Source organism: Giraffa tippelskirchi, chromosome 2, assembly GCF_054371585.1.
Source record: "Giraffa tippelskirchi isolate mGirTip1 chromosome 2, T2T-mGirTip1v1.2.pri, whole genome shotgun sequence".
Taxonomy (NCBI): Eukaryota; Metazoa; Chordata; class Mammalia; order Artiodactyla; family Giraffidae; genus Giraffa; species Giraffa tippelskirchi.
Genome location: NC_137276.1, coordinates 148,342,779 through 148,362,934, shown reverse-complemented (window position 1 = coordinate 148,362,934; position 20,156 = coordinate 148,342,779). Strand labels below are relative to the sequence as shown.

The 20,156-nt window shown below is 43.1% G+C and overlaps 1 protein-coding gene across 7 annotated transcripts in view; it reads right to left on the bottom strand.

Annotated features, from left to right (window-relative positions):
- The window catches only part of USP13 (ubiquitin specific peptidase 13), a 130,986-nt gene that overhangs the window by 42,915 nt on the left and 67,915 nt on the right, over positions 1-20,156 (bottom strand). For 5 of the 7 annotated variants that reach the window (XM_081571043.1, XM_081571044.1, XM_081571045.1 and 2 more), the window contains exons 9-13: positions 14,891-14,962; positions 14,317-14,410; positions 4,876-5,001; positions 3,070-3,223; positions 956-1,130 (exon numbers count right to left, since the gene is read on the bottom strand). In XM_081571043.1, the coding sequence (XP_081427169.1) occupies positions 956-1,130; positions 3,070-3,223; positions 4,876-5,001; positions 14,317-14,410; positions 14,891-14,962 (621 nt within the window). Of the gene's footprint in view, positions 1-955; positions 1,174-3,049; positions 3,224-4,875; positions 5,002-14,316; positions 14,411-14,890; positions 14,963-20,156 lie in introns of all 7 variants that reach the window. The other 2 variants (XM_081571040.1, XM_081571042.1) reach the window with 1 other exon arrangement.

Genomic DNA, 20,156 nt, shown 5'->3' with positions numbered 1-20,156 from the left:
TGTTAATAAAATGTGGCTTTTTCTTTAAAGCTTTTGAAATATTCTTTTTATTTTCCCATTTTTAACACATGAAGTCAATCATCTGAAACAGAGGAATCCTGAGGGATGACTGTCAGAGAGAATAAGCGATTCAGGTTTGACTGCTACTTGTGGTTGTAATAAAAAAAAAACAGCCAGCAGTAGCTCATCCATCCTTCCCTGCCTTTCATGTCACCTAGAGCTCAGGCTGAGCCCAGAAAAAATGCCTGAAGAATATCTAAAAGTAATGAGTTCCAAAGACTAACTTTTAGAACTCCCTTCTTTTTATGTCATTGTAAATTCTCTTTCTCCAACTGCATGAAGTATGCAGGCAAGAACTTGACTGTATAAAATCAACTAAGGTGTCAAGTGGAGAAAAAAAAAAAAATGTATGGACCTGACAAGAAGGATCACAATTTAGAAACAGAATATCTCCTGACCATGTCTGAGCAGCTCGTTGGAACAAAGCCCAGGAGCCCTGAGGTCCCCTTTGAGATGCCCTGAGACCCCTAATCTCCAGGCAAGAACAGAGTCACCAAGTTCTAAGTCATATCTTTAACTGTGGAATCAGAATCTATCACAGTGGAGTTTAAATACTAAAGACTGTCATAAATAGTTTCTAATTTCTTGATTAATATCATCTTGCCATGGGGCACAAGAATTCTTGGCTATACCTGCTCAGTTAAAAAAAAAAAATAGGCATTCTCTCCCTTACACATGATACAGATTACAAGCCTTTTTCACTGGACAGGCCTCATACAAGCAAGGTCTATGACAACTAGGGTTGTGTAAATCATAATTCCATCTAGCCACACATGAGCAAGCATGCACAGACCTGTACAGTGGCACCCCTCGCCCTTCCCTACTGGCCCCCACCTCTCAAGGCCCCCTTCTCATCCTACTGCCACCACACAAGCACACACACATACACACTTACTTCACACCCGCAGACTTTGCTTGCAGGGCGCTGCTCCAGAAATCATCAACATTTTCTGGTTCAGAAAAGGCCTGCAGGCAGGCACTGAATGGTATCTTGGCACGAACCAACTCAGGAAGGGGTCTTCTGTTTGATTCTGCTTCCCTTCTCGTTAGTTCATAGGCGATCAGTTCATCTGCGTAGAAGAGCAAACAAATGACTTTGCAGTCATTTATTTTCTTGAAAGGAAAGGGCCCCTAGAACAATGAACAGCCTTCCCTGAAGGCTTCTGGGCTGGGGTTAGGACTGCTTACTCGCTGCCCTCCACAAAGCCAGAGGAGCCTGCTGGGAGCGTGTTTAGAGGGGCAATGCCAGGCTGCATCAAGCCATTCATTTTTTGCCTGTTCCTCTTTGAGGCTGACAGGAGGGAACTGTGAATTACGGTCCAGGTAAGCGGTTCAGACCACACATGTGCTGTGATACATGAACCTGGGCTTTCATTTATCCAGAGGTCAAGACTGGTTTGACCCCAAACCACCCTCTAATCACAAAGTCTCCACACCAGAGAATTTCATGCTGAATGAAATCCAAGGGCTCACCTCTTCCTGGCCCTTGACCGTGATGAGAGGTCACGGAGAGCGCGAGCCAAGGAGCAGGATGAACTATAAGGAGCACAGTTACCCAAGGCACCAGACCTGCAATCCTGCCCAGCACCGCCAAGACAACTTCATGTGGGGTTACCTGACACTGCAGAAAGCAGAGCAGCCAATCCAGAAGGCTTTCTATGCTATCCCTGCTCAAATGACTGAACAACCAGGGGAAAAAAGTGAGTACACGGTGAGCTTCCCCAGAGTCAGCAGATCTGCTCTTGGAAACCGCCTGTAAGTCAAGATTCTGTATAGATTCTAAATGGACCTTTCCAGGAATTCCTTCTGTGTTACAAAAAGTCGCTTCCTGATTTATCAGTTTTTGGATACCACTGATGTACCTTTGTGTTTTCTTAAATACATCTGGATATGCTCTTACAGTTCATTCCCCAGCCCATGAGCGGTGTAGGATGGACTTCTGCCTAGGATGCTAGCATTATGTGTTTCCAGCTATCAATTTCCTGACACTCAATTACAAATCTCCTTTCTGGGGAAAAAAAAAAAGCTACCACTCATAAATTATAAACAGTGAGTTTAGAGAGGATCACAGAACTGAGTAGAATATGTTAACCAGCATTCACCAAGGTAGGCAAGAGAAAGCAATTAGGCCTCATGCTAAAAAGGAAACAAACCACAGATCCCCACCCCATTTCTACTTTGTATAATGAATAAGAACTTAAAAACTAGCCAAAAGCTGCAGAAGTTTATAGAAAATGGAAATTGTTTCATGTTAAAATAATTTTCCAATTAACACAATAAAGTGACTACCCACCACCCCCGCAAAAAGAAAATAAAAAAGCCACCCAAGGAGTGTTTGAACTTTACAAAAATGACCAGTTCACAAGAGATAAGCAATCAAGCAGATATTTCTCCTTTTTCTGCTTCTAAGATATTAGTTCTAAGAAATATTATTCATCTATTTTGTCTGAAAAGAACCAGATCAGACTTATTGAAGGAAATTTACCCTGAGCATCACCCCCTCCACCTGGGTATCTGCTTTCTTCCTGCTTCCAAGGTCCAGAGACCTTTCTAAGGGGCTTCCGACTCACAAAGAGCCTGGCCACACTTAATCACCCAGAACAGGCACTTTGCTCAGATGCCACAGATGGATTCTTTTTAAGAGACCTCTGCTTGAATGGCTCATATCAAAAAATGTAGTTCTGACCACTTCCCTCAGACTTTACAGCACAACTTGTAAGTGATAATGTTAAATTACAAATAATTTCCTCCAAATTAAACTGACTCTAAACCAACCTGTTGTTGAAACTTATAGGCACTGAAGTAGGTTCCCTCCATAACTGGCTCCATGAAAATCTCCAAAGAAAGCCACATGGGGACTGAGGAATAGATGAGGAGAGACATGCAGACCAGACACCTTCCAGGTCTACTCCAGACACAGCTCTGCAGTAACTAAACCGCACTATCTCTTACTCGAGGGTCTTCATGTGTGAAGAAGTGCTCTGTTCACTTCCCACTTTGGAACATTACCTTTGTTGGTTGCTGCCTCCATGGCCACAGGTAATTGCATCAGGTAGTCTACCCTCTCCGTATAGCGGACTTTTCGGGTCTGACAGCACTGAATCCGCTCTTCCACCAAAAACCGAAAAACATCACTTGGGTTTTCTGAGCCAATGCGGTTCCTCTGAAAACGAGGTTATATCAAGTCAGTAAACTTATATTACTTTCATGGGATATGCATGCTATGTCGTTTTAGTCGTGTCCGACTCTTTGCGACCCCATGGACTGTAGCCCACCAGGCTCCTCTGTCCATGGGATTTCCCAGGCAAGAATACTGGAGTGGGCTGCCATTCCCTTCTCCAGGGGATCTTCCTGACCCAGGGATCGAACTTGGGTCTCCTGCCTTGTAGGCAGATTCTTTACTGTCTGAGTCACCCATGTATAAAAATTAGCACAGAATCAAATATAAATCTGGTGAAAAGATCTGATGTTACTAAAGATTCCCTCTGGGCATGTCAGTTCAGAGTACTGGTAAAAGTACAGCAAAAGACTAGTAGTTGCCTAAAGTCCAAAAATGGGAGACTGGTTAAATAAATTATAGTTCATTGTGTAAATAAATAGTATGCAGCCATCAAAAGTCATGGCAGAGGGACTGACCTAGACAGAATTAGAAGAAAGGAGATATGAAAGGCCAAGTAATGAGAAAGAAGGAAAAAAAAATCAAGGGCTGCCCCGGAAAAATTAAGCCACATATAGTTAGGTTGTTTGAGATGGACATGTACACACTGCTATATTTAAAATGGATAACCAACAAGGACCTATTATACAGCACATGGAACTCTTCTCACTGTTATGTGGTAGACAGATTAGGAGGGGTTTTGGAGAGAATGGATACATGTATATGGATGGCTGAGTCCCTTTGCTGTTTACCTGAAACTATCACAGCACTGTTAACTGGCTATACCTCAATATAAATTAAAAAGCTTAAAAATAATTAAAAAGTAAATTTTTAAAAATTTAAAGTTTTTTAATTTAAACAAATTTTTATTTAAAAAATATTTTTAAATTAAAAAATTAAGCCATGTATGATATGATTCTATAAATGTACTAATGTAAATTATACACAAGTAAAAAAGAAAGTAGGCTATATTTGAGTATATAATGACATGGCAAAATGTTCACAACAGGTTAAGTGGAAAACACTGCTCACAAACCAGCAAGCAGAGAATGAACTGCACCTGGAAAATGACTGGGGGCGAAGGTAGGGAGTCAGACACCAGAATGTTAGCACTGCTTGTTTGGGGGAGCAGGTAGTATGGGAGGTTTTGATTTTCTCTTCTGTGCCTCTGTTTCCACAAAGAACACACTAGTCATCAGGGGAAAAAGTAGTTATTTTTTTAAGAGGGGGGGAAAAAGCCTTTAATCATAAATTCTCAGTGGCCTTTAAGAACCACAGCATTTAATGTGATTCAATTTTGCTCTGAGCCCAGAGTGAGTATCTCGGAGTACAGAGGACACCAAATATCAAGCTCTCAAGGAGCTTGTCACAGAGACAAAAAACAAAAACAGGGAATGAAAAAATGGATAAACAGTCCTAGAACACATTCAAATTAGGAGGAGAACAGGGAGACCCACGAAGGCCGAGAAAGCCAGGTTTGAGGAGTAATTACATCAAGTGGGCCAAACAGAGAAAGCCCCAAAGACACCAACTCTAAAAGGAGCCCAGACAGGGAGAGGTTGGGGGGTGGCAGCATTCTGGCCACACGGGCGGGACTGCACGCGAGGGCTGGACACACTTCTATCAACCCTTCCAAGCAGTTCTGAAGGCTGACTTACCTCTACTAGATTCACCAGGTGCAGGAAAAACTCCTGGGCATCCTGCTGTCTATTGGAGGAGAATTCTGGGTGGCTCTTGCTCACAAAGGCCTTAAACATGCGTGGGGAGATCCCATTCTGTTGAGGCTAAAATATAAAAATAAAACCAAAACTCACAAGTGGGAAGCAGAGCAGAGATTACCAGTAGCCAGGATTTCAGATAAGAATACTGAAGCCCACGTTAGCTAAACAGTGACAGTGGCCAGGACACACTGGACATTGATGGCGTACCAGGCACTGTGCTGTGAAACTGATGTGGGAATGGGATGGGGCTCTTCTGTTGACTCAAAACTAAAAGGCACGATAAACACCCCGATTTCTGTCCTCATAGGACTTGCTCCATAGTGGCCAAACTGGTCTGCGACAACCCATCTCAGAACAGGCTAGGGATGCACTGGGGCGTGTGAGGTAGTCCTCCAACGGAAGTTAGAGGAGAGGTGAGCCCAGCAGCATCCCTTCCCCACCACCAGGAGAGAATATGAGAGAAAGGAAAGGAAATGGCTCCCAGCCCCACAGGCAAAGTACTGCTCAGGGGCCAGCCCAGGGCTGTTTCTGGACCACAGAGCGTTCCTGGGAGCCCGCCCCTCACCTGGAGAAGCCGAAGGAGGTTGCCTGCAGCTGCCAGGATGGGAAGAGCTGGGACAACTTTGGCTGTGAACTTTGGATGTGTGAACTTCCCCGGGGGCTAAGGGACCACTCAGAAGGCAGCTGGGCTCCTCCAGAGAGGACGCTGCCTAAGACAATGGGAGGGCGTCCTGCCGAGGAGCTGGATAGTGCTCACAGAGGTCACCGGGACAGGGCATCAGGTAAAAGGTCCTCTTGGAGGTCTCTGAGAGGACAAGCACATCTCTAAAAGAACCACTAATGTGCACCCACAAAAGGCCAATCATGATCACAGACTCACGCAGCCAAGAGGGAGCAAACACACTCTGCTCAGGCAAAGGCTCTGCCTCAACTCCAATCTCCCCAATCCTTGACCCTTGACCCTGGAGTAGCCTGAGGAGGCAAAGAGGTGGAGCAAGGATGGAAAAACACTAGAGCAAGCCGACACTGACCTTTCTATCCTGCTGGTTTCCAAGGCACCTGAGATGGGTAGTGGGAGAAGCCTTAAACTGGCTTTCATGTGAAATGGGCTTTTTAGTGCCAGTAATTTGCTCTTGAACTGCATGCGGTATTGGAGAAGACTCTTGAGAGTCTCTTGGACTGCAAGGAGATCAAAATTCTAAAGGAAATCAACCCTGAATATTCACTGGAAGGAACAAAGACAGGAGGAGAAGGGGACGACAGAGGACGAGATGGTTGGATAGCATCACCAACTCAATGGACATGAGTTTGAGCGAACTCTGGGAGATGGTAAAGGACAGGGAAGCCTGGCGTGCTGCAGTCCATGGGGTGGCAAAGAGTCAGACACAACTGAGTGAACAACAATCTGCTAGAAACCCAGACACTCGGCCTGAGATACTCTAAAGAAGCAGAATGGAAGATCCACATCATCTTTAAGGATAAAGCTGTTTCCTGAGTTCTCTCCAAGTTCAGCCTCTAATAATGGCGTGGCACGTCCCCTTGTGTGAAACCCTACGAAGTAGTAAAACCCTACGAAGCAAGTGCTACCATTATCCCCATTTTACAGCCAGGGAAACTGAGGCTGCAGAGAAGTGCCACCAAGTCTGTCAACTGAAGTGGTCTTATGATCAGATGACCATGCAGCCAGCAAAGAGCCAGAACTGGGTTCTGATCCCAATTCCACACTCCTGGCAGCAAACCTGGAATCATAGCTGCAGCACACATTAGGTCTCAGTGAGACAAACCTCACCTTGCCGATCAAGCAGAAGAAGTAATTCCTGTGCTCCATGCAAAGGTACACTCACGTCTCAAAACCTCTACATGCGCAGCCTCCAAGCCACTGTCCCCTCCTAGAAATACAGAGAACTTGCTATCTGGGCCATCACCCAGTGTTGTGCACTGAGCACAACACCATGCCTTTCGCTTTAACATTCAGCCCACTCTAGCCTGTCTCCTCAGCCTGACTGCAGCGCTTGGCAGGAGAAGGCCTGGTCTCACACCTTTGTGAGATCTCCTGGACACCAGGGTCCAGGCCTAGGGTCCACAGGCCACAGCGGGGTGAACGATCACACAGTTGGATGCAAAAAGTGATGGGAAAACTCCAAGAGCTCTCTCTCCAGGCAGCCACAAGGCAGCTCTACATATGAAGTCTCTTCAAGGCACACATGTTCTAAGCATGAAAGAATACAGATGTTTCTAATAAAATTCAGGAGAATTCTGTCTTGCTTAAAATATATCTGATCTGGGCATCTAGTATTTACTGGCCACCTACTTCACGTAGAACATGTTGGGGATTCCTCTCCAAGAGCTGAGAGACAACAGGTGGGGGCGGGGGTGAGATTCAACACATATCTATAACAAATATTAGGGAACACGGCAGACAACCTAAAACAGTGTTGGCAGCTCTGGGAGAAGAATTCCCCAAAGAGGCAGCATTTGAGCATCTGAGGACTTGGAACCTGTGTATAAATGATCAGCCTACACACATACAAGACTGCAGATGTGCCTTCAGCATCAGCGAAGACCAAATTATACCTGATGATCCATTTAACACATCCCACACATACACCTCCTGAAAGGCATATAAAAGTTGTAACTTTCTTCACTCATAATGCTGACATATATCTATATAGTATCAGCCAACACATGCATGCAAATAATGCCTTACATTTACATACTAACATTTAGTCATTCATTCAGTAGGAATTTACCAAGTGTTGCAAAATGTCAGACACTATTCTAGGTACGAGGACGAATATTTACTAGGTGGCAGACACAATTCTGAGCACTTTATATGAGCGTCTTTACTTAAATTACTCAACCTCAAGAAGTGACTATTAGTATTATTTTCTACATTTGACAGATGAGGAAACTGAGTTAGAGAGGAGTTAAGTAACTGACCCAGGATCACACAACTAGGAAAGTCAATCTGTCTCGCTATCTCTCTTTATCTGTCTGTCTTTCTCTCTCGTGTCCTAACACTGTTTCTTGCAAGAACTACATGTGCCTGGTTCTCACCTCTGATGTCCGAAGTCTCTGTTACCTGCTGCTGAGAAGACAGTGTGTCTGGATTCTGGGTAAGCCCTCTTCAAATCGACCTCTGAGGTCAACCTCCTAGGCCAGGCCAGCAACGACATCTCCATCTGGGCAGTGCAGAGGCACCACCTGGAATACGCCTGTTTGCGTTGTGAATTGGGTTTAGGCATTCACATACGCACACACTCACTGCCTGCTGCTGTTACCTCTTACAAGCTGTGCTTGGCTGCCAGTCCCCATCAAAGCAGCTGCTTGGGCAAGTTTACCAACTTGCTGAAAGTAAACTGAAGAGTTGGCTGCTGCTCTGTGCCACCGTATGGTCGTACAGCCGGGAGAAGTTCCAACAGAGACCATGGTGAAAACTCCAGAGGCTCAGCCCCACACTTGGGCTTTGGCCCAGCCGCATTCACTCCCCTCCATGCCTCTTCCTTCTCCGTGGCCATTTCAGTTCTTTGTTTACCCTTGACTGACCTGGCCTAGTCCCTGGTGCAGCAGACAAGTTATAGCTTGAGAAGTGATGATCACTGAGGAGTCATTAAAAAGCTTCCTAACTGGAGACATGCTGTCTCTGCCCCCACTGCAGACCAGGTCCCAGCTTTCACAGCTGGTCTGATTTATCTCAAACTCAGCCACTTTACACTTAATGCCTAACCACGGCTAGCCCCTCTGTCCTCACCCATGGTCCTCACCTATCCTACCTCTGATTTCTGAGGGGAGGTGTCACTAATTCCCATGATCAACTATGACTATGTTCACATTATGTCCTTATAACAGAAAGTCAGGCAACAAAACGTTGAGCCTGAATCTAATTAAGCTTCCACATCTAACTTCCAGCTTATAAAAAACACAAACTGAACACCACCTTAAGGAAGCAATCCTTAGAGCAATCCTGAGGCAAATGATTCAGCTCCTTCAACAGATCAGTCAGTCTTGCAAAAGAGGACTCTGAGAAACTGTCTTTGATGTCGTTGTTGTTGTTCGGTCGCTCAGGCGTGTCCAACTCTGCAGCCCCATGGACTAGAGCACACCAGGCTTCCCTGTCCTTCACCACCTCCTGGAGCTTGCTCAAACTCATGCCATCCAACCGTCTCGTCTTCTGTTGTCCCTTTCTCCTCCTGCCTTCAATCTTTCCTAGAATCAGAGTCTTTACCAATGAGTCGGCCCATCACATCAGGTACTGGAGCTTCAGCTTCAGCACCAGTCCTTCTAATGAATATTCAGGGTAGATAGTGCTTTGACAATGCAGGGGAAAATATGAATGTTGGCTGGGTACTGGATGATACATTTTGCTAGTGTGTTTCTAACACCTTAATCGACTTTCAAACATATTGCTTTTTTAAAAAAAAAAAAGTATTCTAATTACAGATGCATGCTGAATATTTACAGGTGAAAAGGAGATTTTGTGTTCAATTTCTGCAGGGAAAGGAGAGGAAGAGAATAAGGAGGGGGAAAATTGAGTTCAGGGGGGACTGATGAAATCAGATTGGTGATGGTACGTGGAGATTCATTATACTATGCTCTCTATGTCTGTGTATTATTTAAAAATTTAAATAATTTTTTTAAAAGATCAGGTTCCAGAATAAAGCGGTCATTTAAAAGAAACCAAAAAGCCTAAATAAGAACCTCAGGTGTTGACATTTGGCAGAAATCAACATGACACTATAAAGCAGTTATCCTTCAATTAAAAATAAATGTTGTTTTTTATTTTTTTAATTTTAAAAAAAGAACCAGAGGGAATCCCCTGGTGGTCCAGTGGTGAAGACCCAGTGCTTTCACTGCTTTGGCCTGGGTTCGATCCCTGGTCAGGAAACTAAGATTCCATAAGCTGTATGGTGCAGCCAAAATAAATAAAAGGAATCAAAGAAATAGCATATTTCCTAGTGGGCACTGGGCCAGTGCCATCACCTAAGTGTCCCCTATGGGCCCATCACCAAACAAGATGAGAGAGACCGACACTGACCAAGAATGAGACTTTTAGGAAGCTCACACGCTTTCTGTAAGCTGACCCTTGGACACCAGAAGCAATGGCTTGTCCTGACAACTAACTTTACAAGAGAGCACCCCAGACCATCTCCAAAATAGCAACCACCTAAGGAACCTGTCATATTTATAGGATACTGTACTTACTTTCTCCATCAGCAATTGGAAAACAGATCAGCTAAAATTAGACAGAGGACTACAGTGTTCAGAATCTTTCCCAAGTGCTTACACAGAACTTTCTGTTTAACACTGCACCAAGAAGGCAGTCACTGTCCACTCATATTCTTCTCGGCTTAATGCTTTAATTAACAAACAAGGAGAAAGACTAAGGCTTTGTATCAATTTAGAGCAACGCTTGTAGAGATACTTACACTGTAAGATCACCAGGATGAAAAAAAAAAACAAAAACATGCATCTCAGCCTGCCCCCAAAACACAGGAGTACATCATCTGTTGATTTAAATTTTTAATCTTAAATCATAAACCTTGGACCAGTAATTCCTAACTCATGTCCAAACCCCGAATTTCCTAAGCTAAAGGAACAGAGGTTATTCCCCCAAGCTATTTTTCATAATTTAAAAGGTGAGTTAGAAATGTTACATTTGCCTAAAGTAGGAAAGTGGAGGTTAGTGAAAATAAAGTTCTTATGTTTTCAGCTATAAATACATCACCTGGAAGCAGAACCTTGGTTACCTCCTGTTGATCAAAAACTGAGGCCAGCAATTTTGTGTCAAGGATAATTAGAATGGGAAATTAAAATGACTGTCACTTAAGAAACAGTTTGTTTGGAATACAGAATTGTTAATAATGTGCTATCTTCAGAAGGAAAAATAAATTCTAGAGTAATCTGTATTAAAATGTGTGAAAACACTGTCTCAGAATGCATAAAGATCTGGAATACATTTTTTGGAGAAGAAAAACTGTACTTTCATACTGAGCTGGTTTTATCTACTACAGCTGCAATTTAATTTTAAAAATCAATTCAAAAAATTTATATAGAAATGGCAGTGCCCCCCCAAAACACTGAAAATCTTTTTGTTGATGAAATGCGTATTAAGCATGCAACTGTAAAAACTCGATTTCACCTTGGTCTGTAGCAGAGCAATGAAGTATATATTTTAGAAATGACCCAAAGTATGAATAGTCCAAGTTACTGGGCTATCTGGTAACTCTGCAAAATCTCACCAGCCCCTTTATCACCCATCTGCAGCATCCACACACAGAGGCCCTGGGAGCCTGAAATGAGGACTGGAACAACTGTCAGGGAAGCAAGACAGTGTAGAGACTCTGTCAATACTGCAGAGACTCAGGGCCGGACTCTCTGGCATAAACCCCAGCTCTCCACTCCCTGACTTTGTAACTGTAGGCAAGGATTCTGTGCATCCATTTCTGCATCAGGGAACACACAGGAAGGGCCTGTGCTAGTCATTGGTATCACTGGTGGTGGAGGTCCTGAAAAAGGCATTCCTGCCACATGGCTCTCTGTGTGGCACACATTCCTCTCGGAATCTATCCTCTGTTTCAGCACATCTTCCTTCCTCTCTTGGAGCATCTCAGGCTCCTCTACAAGACAAGAGACAATCAGTGGAGACCAGGGACAAGACCACCTGACCACAGGGCTCCTGAGACCTGACAAAAGAAAGGTTCTCCCAAATTGGTTGCTCTGAAACCAATTGCCAGTGAAAATCTTGACGCCTCAGAAAGTAATTCCCTCCACTGTCAAGAGCAGTGGAGATCTTACAATGAATTACTTGTCTGTTCAAGTAATAGCTTGAAACTGACACCTCTGGGGCCACAAAGAAAATCATGAGGTCAAATCAAGCTCATTCTGAATGTCAAAGGGACCCTATTGATCCTGGCACCTCAGGGGTGCGGGTGGTGGTGAGGGGAAGAACTTTATAAATCATCTAGACCAAGGGTCATACCCAAATACCCAGGGTACCAATCAGGTCACAAACCACAAAGAGACTGGAGCCAGCTGGGGACTGCGTGTCCTGTGTGATGGGAGGGCAGCTACTCAGCTCCAGCCAACTGCTGTCAGGGGCCTGGGACCGCCAGAGGTTCTGAATGTTTAAGAGAAACTGGAAATTCAGATTCTGTGGGAGGGCCCAGCAAAACACACCTGCAGGACAGACATGGCCCAAGGGCTGCCAGGTTGCACACCCTGAGCCAGACAGGGCGGGGGTTCCTGCCTGCAAGCCTCAGACCCCTGGAGATCACATAACTCCCACACTAATCCAAGGAGAGGAGGAGACGAGGGTCCCCAGCTGTTCACAGACCAAATAAAGAATATGCCTTATATAAGAACTATTTACTTTTTTCTAGTATCACAAAAGGATATCGTGACATTAACAAAAGTAAATTTTCCTTCCAAACGTTGCTAAATTGATCAGTTTTCATTTTACATTTTCTCAAATGAGGACATTCCAAAAACACAACAGTCCTGTAATGTATACAGACTTTATTTACAGTAGAGAGGGGCCCCTTCACACTTGCAATATTCACAGCCACCAGTGAGACCAATCTGCCATCTGAGAGTCAGGAGAGGAAGCCAGGCCCCCGAGGCCCAACCAAGTCTCGTCTCCTCTACCACGAAGGATGGACTCTGCACCAGAAAGTGACAGCTTGGATGAAAACCCAGGATAAATGTGATCAAAACATTTTGGGGACTTTCCTGATGGCTCAATAGTTAAGAATTCGCCTGCCAATGCAGGGGACATGGGTTTAATCCCTGGTCAGGGAAGATCCTACATGCTTCAGGGCAACTAAACCCACGCGCCACTACTACTGAACCCATGCTCTAGAGCCTGGAAGTCAAAACTATTGAAGCCCGCAGACCTAGAGCCCATGCTCCGCAACAAGAGAAGCCACCGCGATGAGAAGCCGGTGCACTGAAGAGTAGCTCCCGCTCGACATAACTAGAGAAAGCCCTCAAAGAGCAACGAAGACCCAGCACAGCAAAAATAAATAAATAACACAACACTTTGGACCAAGTTTTTTCACCATCACCTCTTCCAAGTTACACAGGAGCTCAGAGGTAGAAGAAGCCTGGATAACCTGACACCCTAGCCCTACAACCCAAACCACTTCAACTCCATTCCAATCAAGGAAGGCTCCTCCAGGCTCAGGTGGAGAAGGGACTCCTTGCTACAAGGCTGGGTAACAATGCAACAGAAGACTTCCTGCCCCACAGTACTCTGATCTCTTGGTCTGAGCCCCACAATGCCTACATCCCTCTCCACCCTCCTCACAACCTAATTCCCTCTCCCCACCCCCAAACACTGCCTCTATATTTTCCCTTCCTAATCTCTCTCCTCCTGTCTGCTCTATTTTCCCAACTAATTGGCTTCATTCTGAAAAAGAACTATTCACTTTCACTTCTTGCTCTCAGTCTGCAGGCATTTGTCAACTGATGTAAGATGGGAGCACAGAGGTCACACACTTGAGAAACAGAACTGAAAGAACTTGCCACTAAGTCAAGACAAGGTAGCCTGGAGGCAGAGTGGGGGGCTGGGGAAGAGGGGCCTGCATTCCGCTCAGGACCGCAGCTGTGGGAACCAAGACCCCCAAATACAGCTGTGTAAGCTGTGCCCTGCAGAATTCCAAAGCCACTGCACCACTCCAAAAGGCCTGCCTGCAAGTGACGCCCTCTGGAGTTGCATTAACAGAGCAGCCCAGGGAGGGGTCAGTAGCCCAACCTGCAGACACAGGGAAATGTGAGTCTGATAGCTAGGAGATGAAGCACATCTTTCAGTCAGTCGGTTAATAGTGACTGAATGGCCAACTGCGTTTCTTATATACCAAAGTATGCTTTCAAACCCCCGGCAGCTTACCAAAACTGAGGACTGCCCAGCCCTCCCCAGAAATTCAGAATCCTCTGCTAGGAGGTGGGGGTGGGGGACAGGAATATGTGTGTTGTGTTTTAACAACCAGCCTCTTGAGAAACCGTAGGAAACAAAGTCACAGCTTAGAAGACAAATGCTAGAAGCGCCAAGACCGGGATAACAAGGGGGAAAATGTTTATATTTTTATACGTTTATTCCCTCCATTTCAGCTCTATGTTATGAAGAATATTATTCTAAAGACCAGTAATGATGGCAATCACATATAATCCATGAAGCAAATGTCACTAGAAACCACAACCTCATGGCCATTCCTTATCACAACTTTTAAAAGCAGACACCCTCGACCCTAAAATGAAAGAGCTATGTTGACTGCTCACTAAATTTACAGCCACCATTTACCAAATCATAGGTAATCCACATTCTCACTAGGGAGGTCCTTCTTTCCCCTGAATCAACGTGGCAGACACCCAGACACATACCTTGTGCTCCTCCTTCATCACCTGTTCAATGAGTTCAGACTTCACGGGAGGTTTTGAATACTGGCCTGAGAGAAGGCCATGTCCTAACTTAGTCCTGGACAGGAGGGAGAAACAGACAAAAAGATCATTGTTGTTTCCCCTCAGAGACGCCAAAATTATCCACAAATTTCAGTAAGTACAGCTGCTTTTTTTTCCCATGATTTCCGCTTCCAGAACCCCCTTCCCACCTCCCTCCCCATCCCATCCCTCTGGGTCATCCCGGTGCACCAGCCCCGAGCACCCTGTATCATGCATGGAACAGTACAGCTGCTTTTAGTGAAACACTGTATCTCAATTACTCACAAATAACTTACTTGATTCTGCTCGATACTGATTCCATTTTCAAATTCTCAGTACTTTATAATTTTACTAATTTCTTCCTTTTTACAAAAGCAACACATGCTTATTTCAGAATACTTTTACACAATACAGACAGTAAAGAAAAGAATCGTCTTTAACTCTGCAACCCAGGGATAACCACTATGAACACTATTTCAGGTAAAACTTTTCTTAAAAACTACAGCAGGTCACTTACATCTGTGTGTTGAAATCTTGTGTTGGATCTAAAGGAGAATAGTCAAATATTCTTGGAAGATTTCCTACATACCTAGAAAATGAGAAGCAATAGTCAAAACATAGGAACTGAGAGATGAACAGAACCAAAATAAGCCATCATCCTAACCAAGACCTTCTTGCCTTTCTGTCAAAACTAAGTCAGAATTTTTCCCTGAGCTCCTACCTCTGCAGACACATTCATGGGCCTCCCTATGGGGCTTTCCCAGGTGACTGAGTGGTAAAAGAATCCAGGTTCAGTCCCCAGGTTGGGAAGATCCCCTGGAAAAGGAAAATGGCAACCCACTTCAGTATTCTTGCCTGGGAAATCCCATGGACAGAGGAGCTCGGTGGGCTACAGTCGCTGGGGTCACAAAAGAGTCAGACACAACTGAGCGCACACAAACACACTGAAGTTGAAAATGTTTATGCTTCTATCAGTAGGCCTAAACCCCAGGTATGAGTTAAAATCCTCTCAGATTTGGAATCTTTTACCAGTTCCCCAGTGATTCTAACATGCAGCCAGAGTTAAGAACCACTGGCTTAGGCCATCGCAACTACCTTCTCAAAACCGGAAGGTAAGGTAAGGAATTGTTCTGGTCATGTCACAATGAATAATGACAGCAGTAACAACTACCATTTCTGGAGAGTTTCCTATACTGCCCGATTAAGTCTTCATTTACAACCATATGAGGAAGGGATTATTGTCATCATCCACTTTGAGAGATGAGAAATCAAGATGCAAATTCATTAGGTAGCTTCCAAAACCACCCAGGAGGGAGTGATGAAGCCCAGAGTGGACCTAGGCAGCCTGGCTCCCAAGCCATGCCCGGAACCATGCTGCTGGCTGTACCTGCCCCATCCACAAGCCCTCTTTCTGACCGGTTTACCTAACAGAGCAATCTAACTGTAACCGTCCATCTCTCATCTCAACCCACAATCATTCCTTTCACTTGTAAAGTTCATTTCCTATCTCACACTCCCTGCTTTGCGCTCTTTACCTTCCCCTCTTGAAACTTAGATTCTCTGAGCCTGAAAGTTTTAGAAAGAAGAATCCAGAAACAGATCGCTTTTCCTGCCCCTCCCCGCACCTGCCCTGCCTGCTTCTCTGACCTCATTCCCACCCCTCTCTCCCACCCACAACACCCCAGCCACTTCCCCTTCTTGCTGCCCAGGGCATACCAAGCTCGCTCCTGCTTCAGGGTCATGCCATCCTGCTATCTCTTTCCTGGAACACTCTCTCTAAAGATCATTGTTCTTTTGCAGGTCTGATTAAAAGCCACCTATCCATCTGCCTACCCTTCCAAGTTCCCTACACCTGACCCTGGCTAACTTTCTTCCTGGCATGTATCACTATTTGCAAGTATACAATTTATGTTCTTATTATCTTTCTAGAGATTACATACTAGAATATGATCTCCATGAAGGCAGAGACTTTATCTAAATTATTGCATCTCTACCACTAGAACCACATCTAACATGTAAAAGGCACTCAATAAATATTTGTTGAATGAATATGTTCATATCATAATCACATAACCAATTTCCATAACTGACTACTAAATAACCAAAGAGAGCAGGCATTATTGCAGTAAAGCCTTGGCAGAGAACCATAATATACTGTAGTTAGTAATAATCTCTAATCAGATCCTTCAGCTACTAGAAACTTCTACGCAACTGCTGACAACAAACTCAGAATTTGTATCCCAGGTTATATATCAACATCAAAATTAACAGAGCACCACATCTCTGGAAAAGTCCCATTCAAATGGCTTCTGGTTACATCACTAGGACAATAATTCTATCTAGAAATTTTCAAAGGACCAAAAACCAATAATACATAAACCAAACTTTGGAATCAAACTATATTCAGCGTAAAAGAGAATTTTTAATATACAACTTGATATACATTATCAATATTAGCTATCTTAAAATCTGGTCTTTATCATACCTCAAAACCTAACAAGACCAAAAAAAAAAAAAACTGGTAGGATAAATATTAGTGAAAAGCTTAGGCTTTCTGTCAAGGCTGATGGAGAAGAATAAAGTTTAAAGGGATAAATCTTTGATTTAAGAAAATTCCATTTTGCTACAAATTTGTATTCTTTTTCTCATCAATTAGGAATATCTTCTATTACAACAAAATTAAATTAAAAGACAGCAGTAAAGTTGGATAATTTTTAAAGTAGTTATATCTTCAATTTGTAATCTAGTGGTTTTCAAAACAAAAAACATGTTTGCTATCTAAAAATCCACCCTTGTTGTCATTCAATTTGTACACCAGTTTATTTAGATTTGCTCATCAGAATTATTCTGAAATGTAAACTAGGTTCAGATGGCACACAGGGTATCAAGGAGTCCAGCTGATGTTCCCGAATTATACTGTGGCTGCGCGTAAGTCATTTAATCTCACTGTGAGTCACTCTTTCTACTTACAAAATGGAGAGACCGCCCCACTGAGTTAGTCCTGCTGGGAAAAAAAGGAGTTTGAAGAACAAGCATTTCAACCCAGTGATATTTGTAAAAGAGCCAAAAGACTGAGGACAAGTAAGAGTAGTAAGTTGCTCATGTTCTAACATATACAACAAATGTTTAGGAAATAAAATATAAGATACTAGATACTACAAAATTCTAAAACACTTGAAACAAGACTAGGTAAGAGATTCAACTCTTAAATCCAAAATACAGACTTGAGGTATGTTTTTTTCATTGAAGAAAAATTCAGAAGATTATTTATCAAACTTTGATGTGTAGAAAATATTTTCAAAAACCGTAGACAGTAAAGCACTAAAAAATGTTGTTGGGCTTTGTGACAAAAGAATACAAGTTTCTTTCATTTGAGTTTAAAAGAAATAATAATTATACAACACCTACCATAAGAACTTTTCTTCAATAGTTTAAAAAAAAAAAAAACCTTGGAGCATAAGACAGATAAGATGAAGCTACATTATTCCCAAATCAAATGATAATACAAGTAGGAGACATGGGTAAGAATTTATAAAAATTATATGATGCATGATGCATACGTTTGAAAAGGCTTTCCCATCTCAGAGCTTCAAACTTGCTCCTCCTTTTCTCCAAAACCCTGTCTCTACTCCTCCTGCACAGCAGGCAAAGTGAGTATCCCTTTGTGTGCTCTTTCTTCAAAGAAATCCTCCCTGACCACCTCCTTTCCTTTTTCTTCATGGAGTGTACTGTATTTAAAATCATGCAGTTGTTCTTAGAATTAGAGATACTCCTCAACAAAGGATGGGGTTACATTCCAATAAACCCATCATAAATTGATGATATAAACTGAAAATGCACTTACAGGGCACTCTACTCAATACTCTGTAATGGCCTATATGGGATAAGAATCTAAAAGAAAAAAAGTGGATATATGTATATGTATAACTGATTCACTTTGCTATACACCTGAAACTACTACAACATTGTAAATCAACTGTACTCCAATAAAATTTTTTCAATAATTTTCAAATTTCACGGTATTATGGACATTCATTCATATTTTTAAAAATAAAATGTTTATTTTAAAATACAAAAAAAAGAAAATGCACTCATAATACCTAACCTACCAAACACTGAAGCTTAGCCTAGCCTACCTTAAACGTGCTCAGAACACTTACATTAGCCGACTGTTGGCTAAATCATCTAATTACTTAAAGTGTACTTGATAACAAAGTGTTGATTATCTACTGTAGCTTACTGAATACTGTACTGAAAGTGCAGAACAGAAAGGCTATCTGGGTACAAAATGGTTGTTTACCCTCAGGGTCTGGTACCTGACCAGGAGCTGTGGCTGCTGTCTGCCCAACATCACAAGAGAGTATGTACCACCTGTCACTAGCCCAGGAAAACTAGCCGAAAGCAAAATGTAAAATTCAAAGTACAGTTTCTACTGAATACACAGCACTTTGCACCATCGTCAAGTTTAAGTTGAATCATCTTAAATCAGGGACCGTCTACATTTATTTAAGGTTTATTTCCCCAAGTGGGGCTGGGCACCAGGTCTTATTTACCACTGAACCCCCCACACCCACCGCTCTGCTGAGCAGAGCAGAACCCACTCTTTATTGGCTGGATGAAAAAATGAAAATCTGACATGGACAACTGACCATAAATTTCCAAAGCCAGAAACAGTAAGAAGAGGTAAGATTTTAAGTATCAAGAGAGGAAGGAAAAGAATATTTGATGTACTTTTAATAACCACCATTAAGGGCTTCTTCCCTGATGGCTCAATGGTAAAGAATCCACTTGCAATGCCAGAGACACAGAAGATACGGTTCAATCACTGGGTCAGGAAGATCCCCTGGGTGAGGAAATGGAAACCCTTTGCAGTATTCTTGCCTGGAGAACTCCATGGAGAGAGGAACCTGCTGGGCTACAGTCCATGGGGTCGCCGAGTTGAACTCAACTGAACACACAACCACCATTAAAATCATTAGCATTTAACTCCATGTGGGTAAAAAAATTGCCCTGTGCTGTTCCTAGTGTGCTGTCTGTCCATCAGTTTGTCTTATCACACGTGTGTCCTCTTCCATACCTGAACCAAGGTCGAAACCTACTTGCTCTGGGAAATACTACAGATTATTTCCTCAACTTAAACAGCAGCTGCCCATGACCTACAGCTGCCGGTCTCTGTGGCTCCCTGTGCTAAGCACAGTTTAAGGAAGACAATGCCCAGAGACATGGCCCTTCTTCCTCCCTCGGCGAGGCAGAAAGCAGGCAGCCTATACAGGCATAGTTAGGAGTTGCCCTAAATCAGTGCCTCCCAGTTACCTATGGTGAAGGGCCAGCCTGTTTGTTGATTTCAAATCATATAGATGAAATCCTTAAAAATACAACAAAAATAAATTATAGTTCACCCCCAAACAACACGAGAATTAGAGGCACCAACCTTCCGCACAATTGGAATTCCATACATAACTTTACAGTCAATCCTTTGAATTCACAGTTCCTTCACAACCATGGTTTCAACCAACAGCCGATCATGTATTGGGTTGGCAAAAAGTTCATTCGGGTTTTTCTATAAGATGGTTTAGAAAAACCCGAATGAACATTTTGGTCAAACCAACAGTACTGTAATATGTATTTACTGAAAAAAAATCCACATATAAGTGGACCTGTGCTGTTCATACTCAAGTTGTTCAAGGGTCAGCTGTATTTGAAAAATGAAATGCCACTTAAAAAAAAATCGCAAAGTCAAATTACTACAATATCTCAGTGCCCACTCTCAGTTTCCATACCTA